General features: G+C 33.7%; 3 protein-coding genes and 1 long non-coding RNA gene across 8 annotated transcripts in view; 3 read left to right on the plus strand and 1 right to left on the minus strand.

Moving 5' to 3' along the window:
• Positions 1–106: 106 nt before the first annotated feature.
• On the minus strand, positions 107–3,568 carry Fcp3C (Follicle cell protein 3C). Of its 4 annotated transcripts, none has more exons than XM_086826343.1 (5): positions 3,466–3,568; positions 3,078–3,405; positions 2,775–2,983; positions 568–1,223; positions 107–325 (listed from the first exon to the last, which is right to left on the minus strand). In XM_086826343.1, the coding sequence occupies exons 4-5, from the start codon at positions 898–900 to the stop codon at positions 140–142; spliced, it is 519 nt and encodes a 172-aa protein (XP_086682469.1). In that variant the 5' UTR covers positions 901–1,223; positions 2,775–2,983; positions 3,078–3,405; positions 3,466–3,568; the 3' UTR covers positions 107–139. The 4 variants fall into 4 exon arrangements, with proteins under 4 accessions (XP_086682469.1, XP_086682459.1, XP_086682490.1 ...); XM_086826333.1 differs by having other exon boundaries at positions 3,065–3,405; XM_086826364.1 differs by having other exon boundaries at positions 3,078–3,395; positions 3,466–3,514.
• A 220-nt stretch (positions 3,569–3,788) lies between these two features.
• LOC110184350 (thioredoxin domain-containing protein 17) lies at positions 3,789–4,914 on the plus strand. 2 transcript variants are annotated; one of them, XM_020952846.2, is made up of 3 exons: positions 3,832–4,313; positions 4,498–4,775; positions 4,858–4,914. In XM_020952846.2, exons 1-2 carry the CDS (start codon positions 4,169–4,171, stop codon positions 4,761–4,763), a joined length of 411 nt encoding a protein of 136 aa, XP_020808505.1. In that variant the 5' UTR covers positions 3,832–4,168; the 3' UTR covers positions 4,764–4,775; positions 4,858–4,914. The 2 variants fall into 2 exon arrangements, with proteins under 2 accessions (XP_020808504.1, XP_020808505.1); XM_020952845.2 differs by lacking the exon at positions 4,858–4,914 and having other exon boundaries at positions 3,789–4,313; positions 4,498–4,822.
• A 416-nt stretch (positions 4,915–5,330) lies between these two features.
• Positions 5,331–13,210, plus strand: LOC147645131 (uncharacterized). The gene is made up of 2 exons (XR_015270321.1): positions 5,331–5,625; positions 13,086–13,210. It is a non-coding gene; the product is annotated as an uncharacterized LOC147645131 (long non-coding RNA).
• A 604-nt stretch (positions 13,211–13,814) lies between these two features.
• Positions 13,815–21,961, plus strand: part of dnc (phosphodiesterase dunce) — a 227,933-nt gene continuing 219,786 nt past the window's right edge. Inside the window, exon 1 of the mRNA XM_086826378.1 lies at positions 13,815–14,374. The gene's annotated coding sequence lies outside the window, so the exon portion shown is untranslated. The remainder of the gene's footprint in view (positions 14,375–21,961) is intronic.

A 21,961-nucleotide genomic window follows, 5' to 3' on the forward strand; every position in this document is an offset into this window, starting at 1 on the left:
TTTAGCTTCACTTTTGGTTGCAAGCTTGGCTAATAATTTTTAAATTAAAAAAAAAACTTTAATATAGTTCCCTGAGCCCTTTTGAATTTAAATTTAAAGCACTCAATTTTGTTATACAATTTATTGATTCTGAAACGGATTAACCCATTAATGGACAGCGGTAGGGAACACCACCGCGACAGCAATATTCCCTGCCCGCCTGCAAATTGGTATTAACCCATTGGTTGTGACAGTTTTTGATGAACAAGTAGGCACGCTCCTTGTGGCAATCATGGCCCAAAGCGGAGCATACAATATTAGCGGAATTGGGCAGGTGCTGAACGATCTGTAAATAATTTATAAATTATGGGTCACAAAAAAAAAAATATATATATATATATCGATTCTTTCGATCAGCAAATGATATCGGAACTCTATGCATATCGAATTTAAATGAATTCCAACAATCTTATAACTTGAAGAGGCGTTAAAATTGTTAAAAAAAATAATAAAATGAATGCCAAGTTAATGAAATTTTTCAATAGATGATCAATATTTTATGGTTATTGAAATAATCGTAGTACTCACCGCTTCCAGACACTTGGTTTGGCACTGTTTGCGACCAATGGCATTGCAGGGGAACATTCGATCCAGCTCCTGGTTAATTAATGGAGCCGTGGGCAAACCATTTGGAATTTGCGAAGAGAGGAAAACCCCACAGGTGCAGGGCACTGGCTGATTATCGGGAATGGGCGGTGAAGAAACCACCTCGCCTGCAGCTCCTGGCATCGGTGGCGAAGGAAGCGTATTAATCAATGTACTGGACGTCGTTGTGCTCATCGGCATTGTGGTCTGATTAAATGATTCCACTGTTTTGGGGGAAACATCTCCTGGTCTAGTCGATGATGTCTCCACCGGCATAGCTGTGGCCGTTTCAATGGTGCTACTAGTACTATTATTAAGTGGCTCCTCACTGGCTTCCAACTCGTTTCTGGGTGTTGTTGCCACAATTACAAATTCAACGGCCGATGGCCAGTCCTCTTCGGTGGTGCTGCCGGTGGTCGTGGTGGTGGTGGTTGTCGTAGCGGTGGTGGTCTCCACCTTGAGTCCCTTACTCCTTAATTTCTTCTCCTTTATATAGTTCGTCTTCCCATAAAGTGGCTTTTTGTAGGCGATTTTCGAGGCCTGCTCCAAATGTAGGGCCAACAGGAGCACAAGGAGCAGTAAGGAGTTCCTAAAGGCAGCTGAAATTATGGAGAATAATGCATAAATTGTATTAAGTTTGAATTTTTTGTAATAATTATATTTAATCTCTGAAATTAATCCTCAAAACTTCCTGGTGCTTCTTTATGATCTTACCCATATTGTTCTCTCAGATATACTAATTACTTTTGCTGTTTGGATCAAGCATTTTATAAATAAATTTTCACTTGTCTTGCAGTTTTTCAAGTTCTTTCTGTTTCTTTACAATTTCTTCTTCAAGTTCTTTGGGTTCTGAGGCGACCCTCAATGAAGTTCAAGTTGTGAGAACCGACAAAAATGGGTCATGGTTATCTCTGATTAAGCAGAAATTCTCAAAGACTGCAAATTCATTCATTTAACAAGAAAATTAAGGCAGGTTTCGTACGTGTACAAATCAGTATCTTTCAACAGTAAGTAACTATGATCATTAATTAACTATGATCAGTAAGTATCTATGAACATTAAGTAACTATATACAGTAAGTATCTATGACCAGTAAGTATGTATAATCAGTCACTAACTTTAAACACTAATAAACAATGACTTGCAACTTTGTAACAGAACACATTTCTGAGACGTGCCTGGCAGAAGTCACTTCATTCCGGGGAAGTTAGAACCAGTTGGGAATAACAATGATTAGTAAATATCAATTAACATTAATTAACTCTGACCAGTAAGTATCAATGAACATTTAGTAACTATGATCAGTAAATAACTATGATTAGTAATAATAAGATTTATAAATAATAAACTATGAGCAGTAAGTAACTCTGAATAGTAAGTATCTATGGCCAGTAAGTAACTATGATCACTAAGTATCTATGACCGGAAGTATGTATAATCAGTATAATAACTTTGAACACTAATAAACAATGACTTGCAACTTTTGTAACAACACATATCTGAGACCTGGCTGGCAGCAGTCACTTCGTTCCGGGCATGTTAGAACTAGTTAAGAATCATAAGTACAGATGTGTGAGATTTGTTCTTGAACAAATTTATGAGCAAGCAATAAAACTAGGAGTTATTCTTCTATATAATTTAACTAGTATATAAGTCGGAGCATGGCGAAACGGTGGACTATATATATATATACATATATATCTGCCATAGGAACGATCGAAAAATTAAAAAAAAAAATTATAACTTTTCCAGTTTTCAACAGATTTTGATCAAATTTGATATATAGCCATTATAAATTAATCTGGAATTTTGTGTGTATGAAAATCGGACGACTATATCATATAGCTGCTATACAAACGATCGTTAAAAATAGAGGAAAATGCATGATGAATGTAAAACTTTAAATATAAAATGTATAGCTGAATTTATATTGAATTAACTATTAGTGGATGAATTTCAATCTTCAACCTTCGGCGTGCCGAAGCTGGCTTCCTTTCTTGTTTCTGTTTAAATTTTAAAAGCAATTTTCTCTAAGAATTCTCATTAAAAAAACTCATGTACATATATGTATTACAATTTTACCAAAGAGTTGGTTGAGACAATTGGATAATCAACTACTAATCTTTCCTTCCTGAGTTCTCAATTATTACCTGCATTAATCTACTCCGCAGCTCCTTGCGTTGGCCGAGGTCCTCGAAAGATTCCAGTTCTGTTTTTAAAAATTCAACGAAGGCAATATGCAATATGGCGTTATAGGACGAATTCTCCTCCTTTGACCTCAGCGCTCACATACGCCGATGAGGAGGATAGGTAAGGATACTTCATGGTCGACGGAACTGTCTTCGATATGGGACAGTTACTGCAAGAGAATATATTAATATTTAAACTAATAAATACTTTCCTGGCCTCTCATTATTGAGATTAGGGCCAAAAGGTTTACTTTAATCTTTTACCGACGCCAACGTCGACGCTCTGGCCGGTCGACTCATCGCCATTGCGCTGAGGAGCTGCCCTGTGATGCGTCCTCACGAACTCCGTGTGCGTGTACCAATAGGGAAACTCTATATGCTTGGCGGGGCCCGCTTCCTAGGCTATACGCCGGTTCAGCAACAGTTGGTTACTTGTCCTCCCTCCACCATTAAATTGTGCAACCTGGCAGGCAGTGGTGTTAATTTGTCCCGCGCTTTTTTGCCGAGGTAGAAAATGTTTTTCTGGCCGTAGAGGTTCGGATGCTGCTTTAAAAACTGAAGCAAATTGGTAACATGCTCCGCCTTTGTGTACCTGAATAAAGAAGCATCAGTTTTATTTAGCTAATTTTGTTTTATTAATGTTTTTATTTACCTTGCTGGATGCGGACATTGTTTTTCGTTGTTTGTTTCACGGCGTCTGTGGTGAGATATGTGAACACAGCTGATTTTCGGTATTTTTGCTTGCCAAGTTATCGGTTATCGGTGGCAGGTTGGTATATGTTAACGGAAGTTAACATAATGGAAAGCTCAGAGTGCTGTTAAGGAAATGTTAAGACCTCAGTTGCCCAATTTTATATTCGGATATATTCAGTGAATAAAAACCTAAAACTTAGTTTTTTTAATATATAAACATTTCTTTTACATGTCAAGCCAAGAAGCAATCCATGCTTTTTGACTCTGGCCTCAAAATGTATGGTTTTTCGTTTGATGTGAAAATACTATTTTTGAAATTATACTCAACAGTTAACAGACAGCGGCCTGTTGCGCTTCCTCACAACAGTGCGCTTAACAGCACAGCGCTGTGTGCCGTGGTGTGGTTTTTGTTTACCTTCCCCACAGTTCATTGCAAATTGCCGCAAAAACAAGTGAAAATAATTTGATCGCCGACAAACTCCAGTCCCTGATGGCTGATAAGTAGCGGCTAAGAACCCCATAAACACGCCGATAAGATCCAGATAAGCAGCTCGTTCCAATTATCAATATAAAACCGGCGCTGGAGCATTCCAACTTCTGGTGGCAACGAGGCCCGACTGGTGCTCCCCAACAATAACTGTAAAAGCGCGCAAAGTGAAAAAATGCCCGAATACGTGCCGGCAAAGGGATTCAAGGAGATGGAGAATCTCCTGAAGATACACGACAAGAAAAGGGTGCCCATCTACATCTACTTCTACGGCGAGAAGGACAAGCATGGACGCAGCTGGTGTATCGACTGTGTGGAGGGTAGGTGACAAAGTGCCGTTATGTTTTGTAGGCTACAGGTAGTGGTGCAGTACAGCCAGGCAGTGCCTGTCTGACAAAGTGCCGTTATGTTTTGTAGGCTACAGGTAGTGGTACAGTACAGTCAGGCAGTGCCTGTCCCATTGACACATAATGCAAATAAGATTATTTCGTTTATTCTGCTTAGCCGAGGAGACCATCATGGCCGCCTTTCGCAACAATGCGCCCGCGGATAGCCTCATCCTAGTGGTGGATGTTGGCAATCGTGAGTTTTGGATGGACAAGGAGAACAGCTTCCGCAGTCCGCCATATTCCGTGGATGGTATTCCAGCCTTGCTCCATTGGAAGGGCGTGGAGCGACTGGATGGCGATCAGCTGCGGAAGCCGAACTTGCTGGAGCTATTCTTCGAGGAGACAAGCACTCAGAAGAGCACCGCCACGACGGCTCAGTGAAGTCTGCAAACGGTAAACAACTCACTCAATAAAATTCCAACTTATGTTTTGAGCCGAAACTCAATTGTCTTTTGCACTCCCCCACTTATCACAGCTGGAGGGGGGCCAAACACAACCGAGTGAAAAGAGAGTGAAGAGAGTGAGCGGAAAAGGAAAAGAGGCGGCAGCAGCGGCAGCGACGTCGGCGCCGGCACATTCGTGGTTCGAAAAGCATACGGTGGTCTCGTCGCCAAAAAGTGTTCGGTTAACTGAAAGCGTACTAAGTTCGAGTGCAACGGCAGCAGGGTGTGTTGATTAACCCGTGAAAGGTACGTGGTTAAAACTTATCAAAATTGATTTTTTTTTTTTGTTTTTGCCAAAATTAAGTTAGACTTAAATTGAATTTAAAATTAAATTAAAATTAATATTAATTTTTTTTTAATTTAATTTAAATTCTAATGTTAGGGCTAAGCATTTTTCTGTTAGTGTACAAACACCCTGAACGTTAACGAACTTAAACCCGAACGATTTGGCAGCCGACGAGACTTTTCTTATTCGTACTGTACCATGGGGCATAGCAGCGTTGTCGCTGTCGGTGTCGATGTACGTCGGCGTTTGTACCGTTATTTGCACGCATGTCGTCGAACAGGACGAATCGTTGTGTAAAATCGCGCGGCAGCAAAATAACGAACGGCATAACGGTACTAACAGCGGTCTAACGGTAAACACGCGGCAACGCGCCATCTTGCTCGCATATATAAAAAAACAGCCGCGTGGAATTTGTAATTATTCCCTTTTTTTTGAAAGTGTTTAAAATTAAAAAAAAAAAAAAAATAAAAACAAAAAGCAAAGCAAAATCTACAAAACAATTAACAGAAAATAGGTAACAAAATTGCGCAAAAAAAGGAAAAACTAATTAAAATAAAACATAAGCTCGCACAGCCGAGAAATTAAATTAAAATAAATTATTAATATTGAGAAGAGCCTGTTGCTTCGACCCCAAAAATAAATTTGTTAAAACAAAAATTAATTGTGGAAAGCCAGTTGTTTCCGAAAATATAAAAATGCAAGCGGAAAAACCCTGTTGCTTCCTTTTGCCAAATAATAATAAATAATTAAAGCAAAGTTTTTGAAAACAATAATTAAATAATTTATAAAATATAAAAAAGGCGTTAAAATCAATGTATAAATAATATAAACAATAAAACACTTTCGCAGCACTTGACCCTGTTGCTTCTATTTACAAGAAATTGTAATAAAAGCTTATCAGGCTGTTGCATAAACAGTTCTTTGATTATTATTATTTTTTTATTTAGCAAATATTAAATAAAAAATTGAAGATATAGAGAGGGAGAGTGAGAATCAGGGAGAGATCGGTGCCATCCACTTGGCGGAATGGTGTTAATAAATAAGCGAAGAGATGGCAACAAAATGATTTGAACAAGTCGCAGCGAATGGACAAATAAATAAAAGTGAGCAACAAATAAATTAAATTAAATTGGCAGCCGACGATCAGAATGGGAAAAAACGAAGAATTGGAAAACAAGAGGATACGTATTGGTATTAAAGCGAAGGTTGCCGAGATGTTCAAATTTCCTTGGCCATTTTTTAGGTATATAAAAATATGGGTTTTTCCTTATGTACAAATTGGTAAAGTTAATAATATATATAGGTTAAAATTTAAAGCAGTCATTTAAAAATAAGAACTATCATTTTGTTTTTCACAATTTCACAATAATTTAGTTAAATTTAAACACATGTTTCATTTATAAAAATTATTTACTTAAGTATTTATATAGGTATTTATGAGATATTATTTTTATTGTGTTTATGGTTATTAATTTATTTCTTAATTCAAAAATATCCTAAATCAGGTGTAAAAATATTGCAAATTAATCTACAGTTTTTAGGGGTTGTCAAAGGAAAGATTCTTAAAAATATTATATTTTAAGGCAATTCTTAATAACTCGAAATATAGAGTGTAGGAAATATATTCCAAAGTTAGAATAGGAAAATTTGCTAAAATATGCAACATATTTTTGCTTGGGTGTAACAATCCCGACTGTTTTTTTTATATTGTTTTTTTTTTGTTTTTTTTTTTTTTTTTTTTTTTTTTTTTGTTTTGTTTATCAGCTTCAGCCTAAAAATATGTGGCAAAATTTATTTGTAAAGAATATTTTACATAACATTAGAAGTCTAAAGTTTTTTTTACTAAATAAGGCTCAAGAGATGTTTACAAATTAACAAAATATGAAATGAAATTTAGGTTCTGTTAGTAGCGAAATTAAATTTAAATATACATTTTATAAAATAAAAAAATTAGCTATACCAAAAACTTAATTCTTCCCCCGGAAATTATTCACATAAATACATTTTCTGATCGTTTTGGATACACATATTTTTTGTTTTCTGCTGACCCTGGCATATTTATTGTGGCGAAAAGTCAAAATTTAATGAGCCGTCAGAAAGCATTGGAAATTTATAATAAACGAAATCAAATTCGAATTTTAGTATCTTATTTTTGCTTTGGCTTTCGTTGTTTTGTCAATTAAAAACCAAAAATTCTTAATGAGGCACGTAACAAGCTAGACAGCTGCCAGCCCCCCTCTGAGCCATAAGGTTCTTCTCTCCATCCAAAATGCCGAATTTAGCGAAATGTCATTAAAGAAGCTCGTAAAAATCCGAGTAGAAAAATTGCAAATAAATTAAACATACGCAGAAATTAGTATATATAGGTTATAGAAGGATTATATGTGTGGATTTCGTGAGGATCGGTGGATTAGAGGCTCTTGAGTATTTCGGTTCTAAATCTTTTAACACGTCGTCGATATGCAATAATTTGTATTTATTTTCCTTTCGGCTATCCAACTTTTCCGACTTTTCCGACTGTTTCGCCTGTGCACCTGAAAGATCTTCCAATTTATGGTGTCATTGAAAATTTATAATTTATTTATAATTCCCCCTCAGAGAGTAGATGCCAAAGAGCTGTGATCTTTCTGTGGCTCTTGGATTTGAAATTTGTATTTTCTACTTTCTATATTTCATTTATTATTCCTTTTTATATTTAATTGACGCATTTAGTCCATAACAACAACAAAAACAAACGTGTAGCGCATATATTTCATCGATATGTGGAAATTATATCTATAATGATATAGCCTGATACATGTGGCTGTGTGCAAATATATTTTATATCTGCTGCGCAGAGCTCTTTGCATACCTCTATATGTGTGGTGTATATATACATATATCTCGCGAATCAAAATCAAAAATAACAAAAAGCAAAACGAAAAAAAGGAAACAAATGAATAAAATGAAATATATACGCGAAAATCCAATCAAATGTCACACTCGGTTGAATCTGAAGAGGATGGAGTGTGTTGTTTTTGGTGCAAAAGTGAGCCAAAAGAGATAAATCGAATGGAATACTATATAGAACATTCAGGCGATCTGGGAAATCAGGAAGTGCAGTTCGATAATTTCAAGGAAATTAATGTGAGAAATAATAATACCTAAGAATTTAGGGTTTTGTGTTTTAAAGGGTAAAAGATCAAGAATATGCTAAAAACTCTCATTTAATTTAGATATATTTTCAAAATATATTGGACCAATATTAATATTTATAGCATCAACATTTGTTGTCGCCTTATAGCCACTATATATTTTCAATATCTCAAGAGAATATATATATTTAGATTTTTTCGAATATATATATATATATTTTTTATTGAACACATGTGCAGGTATATATAATTAAAAGAGTGTGTATCTAAAAATGAAGGAAATCTGATTTATTGAACAACGTATTTGGAATTTGAAATAATTTTAATAAATGAGGTTAAGATGTTAGAGGTTATTTTTATTAATCACTGCAAAAGCATAGATATATCTTACTTACATATTATACTTCAGTTAAATTATTTAATTATTAGTCTATAAAAGTATATAAATATAACTATATACATAGCTTTGTGGGTATTCCCCCTTCAATTTGATTCAAATTCACTGTGTAGTTTATTTCGAAATTATTTCTTTCGCAAATTCCTTTATAATGTTTTATTCTAACACCCTTGGAAATAATTTAATTATTGAATTTTATTAAAATCTTGCTTATCAAGCAACAAAAGAAGGCAAAACTGACCTTTCCAGTTGAATTTCAAGTCTTAAAACTTGATATTTCACCTATATAAATGCATTTTTTTATAGTTAGCCCTTATCAGCCCAATACCCCGCCCCCTCTTTGGGCCATTTCTATTGCCAAGTCGTCACCCCCTCTCCCTTTTTTGGGTAGCTCTTGCTCCCATTTTGGTAATGAGCCATGTGGTCAGCCCCCGGGCATTAACTGACCGATTTCCAAAAACGATTGCGATAAATTAACGTGTAGTAGCTAGAAAACGAAATAGAAAAAAATTATAAGAGGGTAAGGGGGATGGGGAGGGGGAGGGAGGATTCTTATCAAAATGTGCAGAAGTTCCACTGATAGAGCAGCGTTGAAGCAAACAAAAACCAAAAAACGAAAACCGAACGAGGCGAAAGTCAAACAAACAAGAGAAATAACAATTTTTTTTTGCCGGCAACGTTGCTAATGACGACACTAAAAGGGGTGGTGGGTGGGTGGGTTTGATGTACGGAGGGGGGAGAGGGGAGTGGAGGGGGGTGTGTCAACTACCGCGCGCTATTTGAAAATCGTTAACAACGTCAATGGCAACAAAAGTGCAACACAATTTCTCAAATGCACTGAGGCGAAACTTTAAAGAAGAACAAAGAGAGATCTGAAAAAATATATATATATTTTATACAATAAAATATGATTTAATATTAATTAAATATTTATTGTATAATTTATATTTTGAATTCGTCTTTGAACTCTTAATTAATTTTATTCTTAAAGTCAAGAGCTGATAAGTGATATATTATTATCTTTGTTTCATTAAATTGAATCCCTACAAAATTTCCCCAGTTAAGGTAGCTAAAACTTGGAACTTTAATTTATTTATTTATCACTTTATTACATTTTGTGCTAATAACACTTAATAACAGTCTGATAGCCATGCTTAAAGTGATATGTTTGGTAAATTGATAAGATATGAGAAATATTTATTTAATGCCAGTCAATAAAGAAGGTCATATCAAATAGAATAAGCGAATTGAATTATTCAATTAAATAAGTTTTAAAAATTTGTCTAAATTATAACCAAATAACAAATCAATATTTATTAATATATATTTATTTATTAATTATTAATATGTATAAATATTTATTTGCAAACCCAAAAAGGCCTTTAGGCCTTACTTTATTAATGCTTGAGTAACTTTCGGATACTGATGGGTAATATTAGATTACTTTTAATAGGACAATAAATATATTCTTAATATATAATATATTAAGATATATATATTATTTTTGCTAAATTTTCTGCAACAAGATAAAGTAAAAATTTCTATAGATTTAATTTCTTTATGAAAAGCATATATTTCCTCAGAAAGAACAGTTTTGTCAGTATCTAATATCAAAATATAATAAAAAGGAATGTTTCTAAAATCACTATAACATCAAGTTATATATTTCGAGTATATATTCTCCCAGAAAGTGTAGTTTTATTAATATCTAATAGAAAAATATTAAAAAGGTGTTTCTAAAATCCTAAAATTAAAATCCCTACTCCTGATACACTCAGCAACACTTATCGTAGCATACTTTTAGCCACCCTTTTCGAGTGATTTCAAATCACCAGCGAAGAAGAGGTTTTTCTGTTCCGTTTCCATCACTTTGATGAGAGTACGCCTAAAAAAACACGTAGTATAATATAGTAGCATCTAACCACGTACTATACTATGCACGTACACTTCCGATGGGGGTTCGATGGCGACGGGAATCGAGATTGGGGCTCAGTCGGGCACCGTTGCCGGTTCGGTTCTGTTCGAGGTTCGAGGTGCTCGGTATTCCGATTGGGAATTCATAACCGTGCGACCGTGTTTGTGGCTAACTGTTTATATTGTGACGACGCTCACTCGTTCACTCGCTTTAATTGCAATTATAATAAGTAATATCAACAGCAATAACCATAACAATAACAATAACAATAACGCGACGACAGCGGCAGCAATAAATAAATGTATTTTGTCAATTCAAAGATCGGTGGGGAAGGGCAGAGAAAAACGCTTGCAATAAAATCAAATAAGAGTGAAGCTCGTGATCGTGATCGTGATTGTGATCATCAAGCTGCAAATAATAAGTGAGAATCAAGATTGATGGGAAGATGGGGAACAGCTGTACGGCTTAATAAATGATTATATGAAAATTTTCAAGAATTTCTTAGATGACATTTTCCTATATACTCTTTAACAAAACTATTTTAACAATATACATTTAGATATTTTTTAATATTAAATATAAGTTTTCCAAGTGATAATTAAGATTGATTGGAAGAGGGAAATTTATTAAGAAATTCCTTAAAGGTATTTTCCCATATACTTTCATTTAAAGATGGTTTTACAATATTATATATCAGTAATAAAATAGTTTTTCATGTGAGAATAGTTAGATCCCAATATGATCTCTCTTTAAAAATCATTTCTAAAATTTTCTGAGTATAATATCATTGAATATCAGTTATAAGATCGTTCTCTAGATAAAGTTATCTCTGTAAATTTGATAAAGTTATCTAAACATGTTCTATAATGCTCATTAGATGCAAGGCCCCTATCTAACTGATTTTATCTCCACTGAAAAGTGATAACAACCTGAGATCTTTCAGGTTATTGAGGACACTTTTGATTTAATTATATTTACCCAGAGAGTAGGAGGACTCTCCTTCAACTAGAGTAGTTCCACTCTTTAGTTAATCAATCAATTATGAAAAGTATTTGCTTAAATAGTTTGAGTTTCTTGATTGATTGATGATAAGTGAACTTGGATTGTGTCAATATTTAGGTTTTATATTGCTGATTGAAGATTTATTTTCCCTATACTTATATGTTTGTATATATATTTCCTTCGATCTATTGGTTCTTGGAATTTACATATTTTGCGATCTTTTGCTGTGATCTCTTGATTTCGTTTAATGTTTGTTTCCTTTTCGATATTTTGTTTGTTTTTACTACCAGCAATTCCTCAATGTTTTTCCTTTTTTGTTTGTACTTAAAGTTTAAACATTTTGAATGGGATTTCAGGTATTTTTTTTGTTAAGAAGTTAAAAGGTTTAAGGGAATTAGGAATTTTCTTTCTATGATCATAATTAAATTATTATATTATTCATAGTAAATTAAAGGTTAAATTTTAGGATTATGATCCTAACTTTCTTCTCAATTTTCTTTTAATTTCTTTCTACCGATCTCTTGATCTGTTTAAATTAAAAACGTGAATACTTTAGTTGAGTGATTTTTTCCTAGGCTCTTTTTTTAATTTTCAGTTTCGGTTGTGCTTTGGCGCTTTCCATTTTCATTTCTCAATTTTTATTATGACTTTTTTGCGTGCACGATTAAAATTACCGTCTCCGCCGCTCACCTCTCGTCTCTCTCGCTCTCTCTCTATCGCAGTTTCCCATCGCCGGTCGTTCTATATTTTCTATTTCCAATTCAGCTTCCAACGGCTTCCATCGAGAGTAGTGCAAGGCGGGGGAGACAGCGGGCCATTCCATTCAGTGTATTCAATTCGGTTCGGTTCGGTCGCGAGTTCGGTTGATTTTGGCGCGTTGTGCTTGAGCGATCATCTCATCGCATCGCATAATCTCGTTGAAGTGACAAAAGCCGCCGGCAAAGCGCACGCGAAATGCGATCAGTGATTTGTTTTAATCAAAAGTGATTTCAAACTTAACAAAAATACCAAAATAATGAAATAAAAAGAGTTATATAAATATTAAAATCAACAAATAACCAAATCAAAAATTTAAACTGGGGTCTAAGCAACAGTTAAGCTATATCTATGTTGCTTAATAAATATATATATGTATATGTATATTTACAGTGCACTCTAACTAAGGTGAACAAAGAGGAACTATTTAGAAAGGTCTTGTGTTTTTAAGAGCTTATTTTCCTTTCAATTTCACTTAAAGTGTGCAAATTATCAAGAAAATTAGGTTGAAAACCTTAATTAGGCTCAAGAACCAAAGACAAATGGGTTTAACTTTTGAGTAAACTTATGAAATACATTAATATTAAGACAAAAAGAAACATTTTTATACATTTACATTTTTACAGTAACAGTAAAATTGAAAGCTAAAAATATTACAAATGTTTTAGATAAACCTAAAATATTTAAGCTTAAAGAGTTCACAATATAAGGTCACCAGTATACGTATATATATATTACATTTATATAATATTTTTAAATTTTTTTTACAGCGCTGCTTAATAAAAGTTGATTGAAAAATATTAAAAACAAACGCGAGTGTTTAACAAATGTTTGAAACTAAACAAAAATCAAACAAATAATATAACACAATATAAATAAACCACCAAACGAGAAACCAATACAATTTTTTTTTGTTATTTTTTTTAAATATTTTTTTCTGTGACTTGTGCTAATCAGAATCAGAAATTTTCGCGATAAGCCAACGGAAGCTGATAAAAAAACAACAACAACGAGGAGGTGGCAGCAGCAGCGAGGCAGGCCGAGACTTTGAGTCGCATCTCTCGAGGAAGGTTTGAGGTGAGTTTTTGAGTTTCAGAATTTTGAGTTTTCTGGGGGAAAAGAGAGAGAAGAGAGAGCCGCTCAGCGATGACGGCTGCGCACTTTTCTCCCTTCTTTCTCCCAAAGCGTACAATTTCCGAGTGACAGGTGTAGGGGAGGGAGGGTAGCTGGCAAAAGAGCAAAGAGGCGGAAAAGAGACGAAACAACAACAAATGCAGGCCGCAGAAGAAGAACAAGCTGCAAAACCAGCAGCAGCAGCAGCAGCAGCAGCAGCAGCAGCAGCAGCAGCAGCAGTAGCAGTAGCAAATGGCCACTAAAAAACAACAACAATAACGGAGCAACAAAAACAACAAGCATACAGATGAGGGGAAAAGCCAAATAACAACAACAACAACAAAAGATATAACGCGGAAAAGCAAGAGGCAGTTTTCTTTGGCCACAGCAGCAGGCACAGCATGCTGGAGCAGCAGCAGCATCATCCGTTGACAAAAAAAAAATCAAAATCAAAACGAAAATAATTCATCTAAAAAAAAGGAAATAGATGAAATAAAAGCAAAACAGCAAGCGCTCCAAAAGCAATTTTCAAGCAATATTTTATAATAATCAAAAATATAATAAGCAGCTATCCGAAATATTTTTCTTAAGTTTTTTTTTTCTAGTTCGTGCCAGTGCAAACAAAAAAAGTGTGTGTTTTGTGAATATAAGAAAAATATCATAAATAAGTTGTGCAAAAAAAAGTAATAATCTTAAACAAAAAGAAATAATGAATACGCCGTGCTAAAATTATACATAAATAAAGTTAATTATAAAAAGCAAAAGCAGACAAAACTAAAGCAATAATATTTTCTATAAGCTACAAAAAGTGCCGAAAATGATATAAAAATATATATACAACAAAAATAACCAAACAAAAACAAACAAACATAAAAATAAAGTTTTGCCAGGCGGCGTTTTTGCGGAGAGCAGAAAGAAGGAAGGAGCAAAACCGAGGAGACAAAAGGTAAGTGACCTTCTCTCGCACACACTCCCTCCCACCAGCAAAACCCCCCTCTTCCCCCACAAACCAACCCCCTTTCTCATCCGGTGGAAAAACAACAACAACAATACAACAAAAACAACAGCTGGGAAACTCCTGAAACCGAAGCAATTAAAAATTCTCAGCTCGTTGAAATTTCTGTGAGGGTTTGCAAAAAAGAAAATTCGTATTGCCTACTTTGAGGGGCCGCAGCTGTTTTCCCCAAAAAGGGGGTGGGATTGGGTATGTGAAAAACCTGGGTTGGGCAACAACAACAACAATAAAAAGTAGTAGAAGAAGAAGGCCAGAGGCTGGTCGCTGTCGGCAAACATTTTTCACCAGTTCTTTAGTTCTTTTTTTTTATTTTTTTGCTTTTCTCAACCAGCCGCCTTATTTTTATTGAATTTTATTTGCCGCTCGGGAAAAGCGCCTGCGTTGGGAGAGTAGTGAAAGAGAGAAAATGCTCATTGAGCGCTTTTCGGTTGTTTTGAGGGAAAATTGTAACAACAGGGAAAATAATGCAGGGTTTCTCGCTAAAAACAGGGACGCACATGGAGCCAGGACTCTCTCCGAGGAGATGAAAACATATTACGAGACAAGAGAGGCTACAAAAGAGAGGGAGAAATTGTGTTGCCTTTCTCTGGAGAGAAAAATTTTGTAAAGGAGAGAAGAAAAGAAATTATTCTCAGTTACCTGAGCTGATTAATGAGCCAGAATCTAGTTGAGTTTTGTAGAGAAAGAATATTTTGAGGACCTACAAATCACAGTGTCACGAAATTTACCAAGAATAAATATCTACAAATAAAATTAAGCTGGAATTTTGTGTTCTTAATAAAATAAAAACTTTGGAGTATATTTTTAAAAAAGAAAATACATACAAAAGTATTATTAATTTTGTTAAGAACTTGAAATAAGAATTTTTTTGTAATATTCTCATAAAGCTATAAACTTCAAGGCAGGGATTAAAAAATATAGAGATGAAAATTAGGATTTGATATATCAATTTCAAAACTTGTATCTAATAATGATTCCAAAATAACCCCAATTAAGTGGCTCTAGATCACTGTTACCATTAAATTTGTACACTTGAGTTGAGTTATTATTACTTTTGTTTGGCTCAGAGCTCTTAAAATTCTCAAGTTCTGAATTGAGTGTAGTTTTTGGAGCGACTTTTGTGCAGACTTTTTCGTGGCCTACCACAAAAACAACACATGTAGAGCTTTTGGGCCGCTTTTTAGTCGCGTTCCTGCCGTATCACATTTGTATTTCGTATCTGCAGGATCAAAAAAAAAAAAAATAAGAAACCCCCATCCTGCCCGGCAAGGCTCCTCCTGGTTACTTAACCGAAGCTCTAGCATCATTTCGCTTTCAGTCTTTCCTTTTTCTTTATTTTTAGTACTCTTTTTTTTTTGCGGAGACCTGGCGTCTTCGGTTTTTGCTACTTTATGGGCTTTGCCTTCTTCTTTTTACGACGAGGTTGTGTCTTCTCAGCCGCCTTTTCCACCACCAGTTTTCCTTTACTTTCCTGACTGCCTTTTGTTGCCTTCTTTCATTGGGTGCTTTCTTTTGGGCGCTACTTCCGTTTGCTTCGGCGGCGGCAACAACAAATTGGCGCCATTAGTGAAATTGTAATCAAGGCATTAGCATATATATATATTGTATATATTTTTCTGGAATATATATACATATGTATCTGTTACCCAGCCGGATGTAGCCTTCCCGAGAATGCTTTTCTCCCAAAAAAAAAGAAAGATGCCACCAAAAATTATTCAGGGACTATTCACATTGTAGTAGTTGGCAAGGTCATTCACAGAAAATTTGCTGGGCATTATTAACCCATTGGGTGTATTCATTATACCCTTGCAGGGTATTATAATTTCAGTCAGAAGTTTGCAACGCAGTGAAGGAGGCACCTCCGACTATATAAAGTATATATATTCTTGATCAGGATCAACAGCCGAGTCGATCTAGCCATGTCCGTCTGTCCGTCTGTCCGTCTGTCCGTCTGTCCTTCTGTCCGTCTGTCCGTCTGTCCGTTTCTACGCAAACTAGTCTCTCAGTTTTGAAGCTATCTGAATGAAACTTTGTAGTTAGCCTTCTATATACTCTCACTCGTATATATGTCGGAACGGGCCGGATCGGACGACTATATCATATAGCTGCCATAGGAATGATCGGAAAATTTTTACAAAAAAATTTTTAACTTTTTCAGTTTTCAATAGAATTGGATCAAATTTGAGATATAGCCATTTTACTATACTCTACAATTTTGCATAAAATTTTATGAAAATCGGACTACTATATCATATAGCTCCCATAGGAACGATCGAGAAATTAATACAATTAAATTTATAACCTTTTCAGTTTTCAACTGATTTTCATCACATTTTAGGTATAGGCATTAAATTTAAGTCTTAAATTTTGTGGTAAATTTCATGAAAATCGGACGACTATATCATATAGGTGCCATACAAACGATCGATTTGATTGATGTGGAGGAAAAATGCAAATCAGTGAATGTAAAACTGCAAATATAATATGTATAGGTGAATGAAATGAAAGCAGGTATTACTTCATTGTTTTTTAACACAAAGATATATAATTTGTATTGTATGGTTTTTTATTCATAGAAGTTCTATCTGCAAGGGTATATAAACTTCGGCGTGCCGAAGTTAGCTTCCTTTCTTGTTTTATTGTTAATTTATTTATTTGGAATTTAAGATGTCAAAGATGTTCACTAGTTGAATGCTGAAATGTATAATATTTGTAAAATTATTATTAAATATATGAATATAGGAATTTTTAGAGAAATTCCTTTTTAACGAGAAATGAAGCCGAATTTTGAATACCCTTGCATTTTCGATTGACCATAACTAAACCAAAAATGCATTAATTTCATATCGGAAAGCTTTCCCATGTTAGTTTTTATTAGGTTAATAAATCTACATACTCAATTTGAAATAAAAAAAAAATTTAAAATTTTTGCGAAATTTTTTTATAATTTTAATGATGACACCCCTAAAAAAATGTTGCAAGAAAATTAAAAAAATTGTTTGTCTGTGTTAGGTGGCTAGATCGATTCGGCTGTTGATGCTGATCAAGAATATATATGATTTATAGGGTCGGAAATGACTCCTTCACAACTTTGCAGTCTACTGACTATAATTATAATACCCTGAAAGGTATAAAAATACATGTTTTATAGTTTAGTTGTTGTAGTAATATTTTAATTTCAAGTAAGAAATAAAAGTATAAAATAAATTATTTATTATAAATTATACTAAATTTATTACGTATACTTAATTTCATCTTCAACAAAATTACGTATACGCAATGTCAGCTTGAAAAAACTCACATAAATTTAAAATTTATTATATTTATTTAAAGTAATATGCCTACAAGCCATTCAAAAATTATTTATTATTTATTTTCATAAATGTATTACGTATACGTAATGTCCTTAAACAAAAATTACGTATATGTAATGTCTTAAACAAAATTTACGTATACGTAATGTCATCTTAAACAAAAATTACGTATACGTAAATTAAACTCTACCAAAATTACGTATACGCAATGTCATTCTCAACAAAATTACGTATACGCAATGTCAGCTTGAAGAAAATTACATAAATTTAAAATATATTATATTTATTTAATTTAAATATGCGAGCATAAAATAAATTATTTATTTCTTATTATTATAAATGTTTTACGTGATGTCAGTTTCCAAAAAAAAAATTACGTATTAGTTTCAACAAAAATTTCGTATACGTAATTTCAGTTGTAACAAAATTGCGTATACGCTATGTCAGCTTGAAGAAAATAACATAAATTTAAAGTTTATTACACTTATTTAAAGTAATATATATAAAAGATATACAGTAATTATTTATTTTCATAAATGTATTACGTATACGTAATTTCAGCTTCAACAAAATTACGTATACGCAATGTCATCTTCACCAAATTACGTATACGCAATGTCAGCTTGAAGAAAATTACATGAATTTAAAATTTATTATATTTATTTAAATTAAATATACAAGCATAAAATAAATTATTTATTTCGTATTATTATAAATGTTTTACGTATACGTAATGTAATCCTTAACAAAAATTACGTATACGTAATTTCAGCTTCAAAAGAATTACGTATACGCAATGTCATCTTCAAACAAATTACGTATACGCAATGACAGCTTGAAGAAAATTTTATAAATTTAAAATGTATTATATTTACTTACAGTAATATATATAAACGCTATATAATAATTATTTATTATTTATTTTCATAAATGTATTACGTACACCAAATATTATCTTTAACAAAAATTACGTATACGCAATGTCAGCTTCAAAAAAAATTACGTGTACGAACTTTTGTATTTTGTGTTAATGAACTGACACGGTTTTCTCTTTAACTTAATAGTTATGTAGTATAAAATTATTCAACTCATTAAATTTTAAATGATAAATAATTCCCTGGCAACTAATAAATCAAGTTTACGGTGAAAATTCTTGGTAATAAACGTACTTAATGGTGTACTTAAATAACTATAACGTAAAGCACAGAACTGTGTCAAATAAAAAGTTTATTAAGACAATATTACGTATACGTAATGTTGACAAATCTCTTTTTATGATTTATTTAATATCTATTTTTCCAATTAATTCCTTTTAAAATATCATAATAAGTAATTAAATTAAAAGCAAGTTTCAGCTAACTTAGAACCTAATATTCAATCTAAAGAACGCTCAAAGCGAACTCAAAAGAACGAATTGGGGGTTTTTCCCCAGAGGCGCAAAAACTTTCCACAACCTCTACATTTTTTTTTCTTTCTCTTTACAAGAATCTCTACTTTTCCTTTCTACCCCTTTCATCTGTGTCTCGATTATACCAAAGTAATCCCATAATAACACTCATTAGAGGGCCTACACTTTAAAGTTGAATCGACGGCAATTTGGCCAACAATGTTCATTCTTGCCTTTTCTTATTTATCTATTATTTTCCTTTATTTTCTCTACAATTTTGTTCAATCAACACAAATCGGTGGAAAACAAACCCCGAAACAAGAAAAAAAGAGATTTCCAAACAGAAAACGTTGTCAAATAGTGTAAAGCAAATGTTTTTATATTAGGTGACCGAAAAGAAGGAAACTAGGGGGAAAAAATAGAGGAAAATAGAAAGTTCTTAAGGGGGTGGAGGCGCCTGGTTGCGAAAGGCGGAAAACCACCGTCAGGGGGAGCCACTAATGAGGCCCTTGGGGAACATATTAAACTTCAGACAGCAACAACAACCCAAAAAAGAAGGAGAAAAACCTAAACATCCACACATGAAAATACATTTTTATATCACTGAAAAAATATTCCAACTATTGCAAGGGATATAAAATGTATATATATATTTAATATATAATAAATATTTCATTTTAATAATATTTGGGTACTGTTTATTGTTTCTATTCAAAACCTTAAAGATTTGCAAGAGAATTTGTTATATTTATTTTTATTTAAATATTTATTTAAAAAATATTAAAACCGAATTATTTAATGTATTTTACATTATTTAATCTTTATAAATAATTTTCTTTTATGGGGTATATCTTTTTGCTGTGTAATATATTTTTTTTTTTTTTTGTTACCATGCGAAGGCGGCAACTTTTTTTCCAAGGGGGGTCTACCAAAAAGAGGGGCCGCCCGAAAATTTTCCCAAAACCGAACTCATTTTCTTTGGAACTCGGGTAACTTTTTAATTTAAAAAAGAAACAAAAACGGAAACTGGATAGCTGAGATTGAAGAGTGTTTTGGGGAAAGAGGATGATGATGGTAAATATACGGGGGCTTTCGGCTTTATTTTTTTATTTTTTGATCTGACTTTGGGCAAAGACAAATCGCAGAGAAGCCAAAAAGAAGTAAAGAAAAAAACAAGCAGGCACCGAAACCCCAGAAAACCAAAAACTTTGACGCTCAACGCAACTCAACTGACTCACAAAATTAAAGTAATAATAACTTTGTTTCAACCCCCTCCCTTAGCCCTATTCTGCTAAGGAAAAACTTTTGTTTTCCCTTCACTCTGTTTTGTTTTTGACTTCGCCGAAACCTCCTCTCCCTTGCTAAAAGCCAAGGGAAAATGTCTTTTCAGGCATTCGTTTGGCAATGGAATTCAATTTGACAGAATTATGAATTTCCCACATTATGTTTTGGAAAATGTAAATAATTCAAAAGTTTTTTGGAACATTTTTCATTTTGGATAGAAATCAGTGCAGCATAAGATTTGATTTAAATTGGGCGTTAAATGTGAAATATTCATACAGAAACTGGTCTCTAATATTTGAAATTAAAAACGGGAATTAATTGGAAAATAAATTCATAGCACAGCTTATTCTAGACCTAGGCCTGATCCCTATCATAGCAAATATATTGATATTAAAATTCTCATGGTTAAGACTTACTTACCGCAGTGTAGATTTGTATTTTTGGTAGCTTCAGTTAGGCCTTTCATCGTAGCATCAAAGTGATCTTCTTGGTTTTCCAGATGTATTGCATTTGCCATGTAATATTTTTGTGTTCGGAGTTCAATCATTATCACAACACTTATCAGTAACGATGTAAACAGCGGGAAGGGCACGGACAGACTAAGGTCAGAGCGATATCAGTGCCTGTATTTATACTGTCCGAGGAAAGAGAATAGAGAAAGTGGGAGCGACAGAGCTCCAGAGAAAGACAGAGAGATAGAGAGAATGGGGTATCTCTAGAGATACGCAGAGAAAATAGACATACCGCAATGGATAAAGTGAGAGAAGGAGAAAGAGGGAGTGGGAGAGGAAGTGGGAGAGGGAGTAGGAGAGGGAGTGGGAGAGGAAGTGGGAGAGGGAGTTGGAAAGGAAGTCACTTTGCATTTTCCTCTACATTTAACGATCAGACGGACAAACGGACGTGGCTAGATGATCAACTCGGCTAATTTATCCTCTATATGGTCGAAAAAAACTGCTTTAATATAATGTCGCCAAGGAGTTTTAGTTTCACGATCCTCCCATAAAAATATTACAAAAAACACCTCGATAGTTTAACGATACCCATAAATTTAAGAACATTTCATTTTTTTTACTCCTCCCCAAAAATGTTCGACTTGTGAACTTTTCAGCGTAAACATAAAGAACATAAAATAAGGAGAAGGAAAAAATTACGCTGGCGACTTTAAACGTTGCCACTGCTACTTTTACTTCTTCTGCTGGTTTTGTTGGTTTGTTGGCTCTGCTGCGACAAGGCAAACAAACAAAAAAATAACACAAAATAAAATAAAAAAACAACCAAGTCAAAGTACAACAGCAGCCGTAACAACAATTACAAGAACTGGCTACAAAACACCAGCGGCAAAGTCAAAGTTGCGAGTGGCCTAAAGTAATATTAATGGGAATGGCAGTTCATTGTTTAAATTTCCGCCTCAGACCCCAGTTTCTACCTTATGTTGCCTTCGGCTTATTAGTGCAGAAAAGTGCCAGAAACAAAAAAAAAATATATAAATATGCATGCACAAAAAATAAACATAAATAAAATAAGAAATTCCAA

The sequence above is a fragment of the Drosophila serrata genome, unplaced genomic scaffold, assembly GCF_035046125.1.
Source record: "Drosophila serrata isolate PLE 108 unplaced genomic scaffold, ASM3504612v1 contig_8, whole genome shotgun sequence".
Lineage (NCBI taxonomy): Eukaryota > Metazoa > Arthropoda > Insecta > Diptera > Drosophilidae > Drosophila > Drosophila serrata.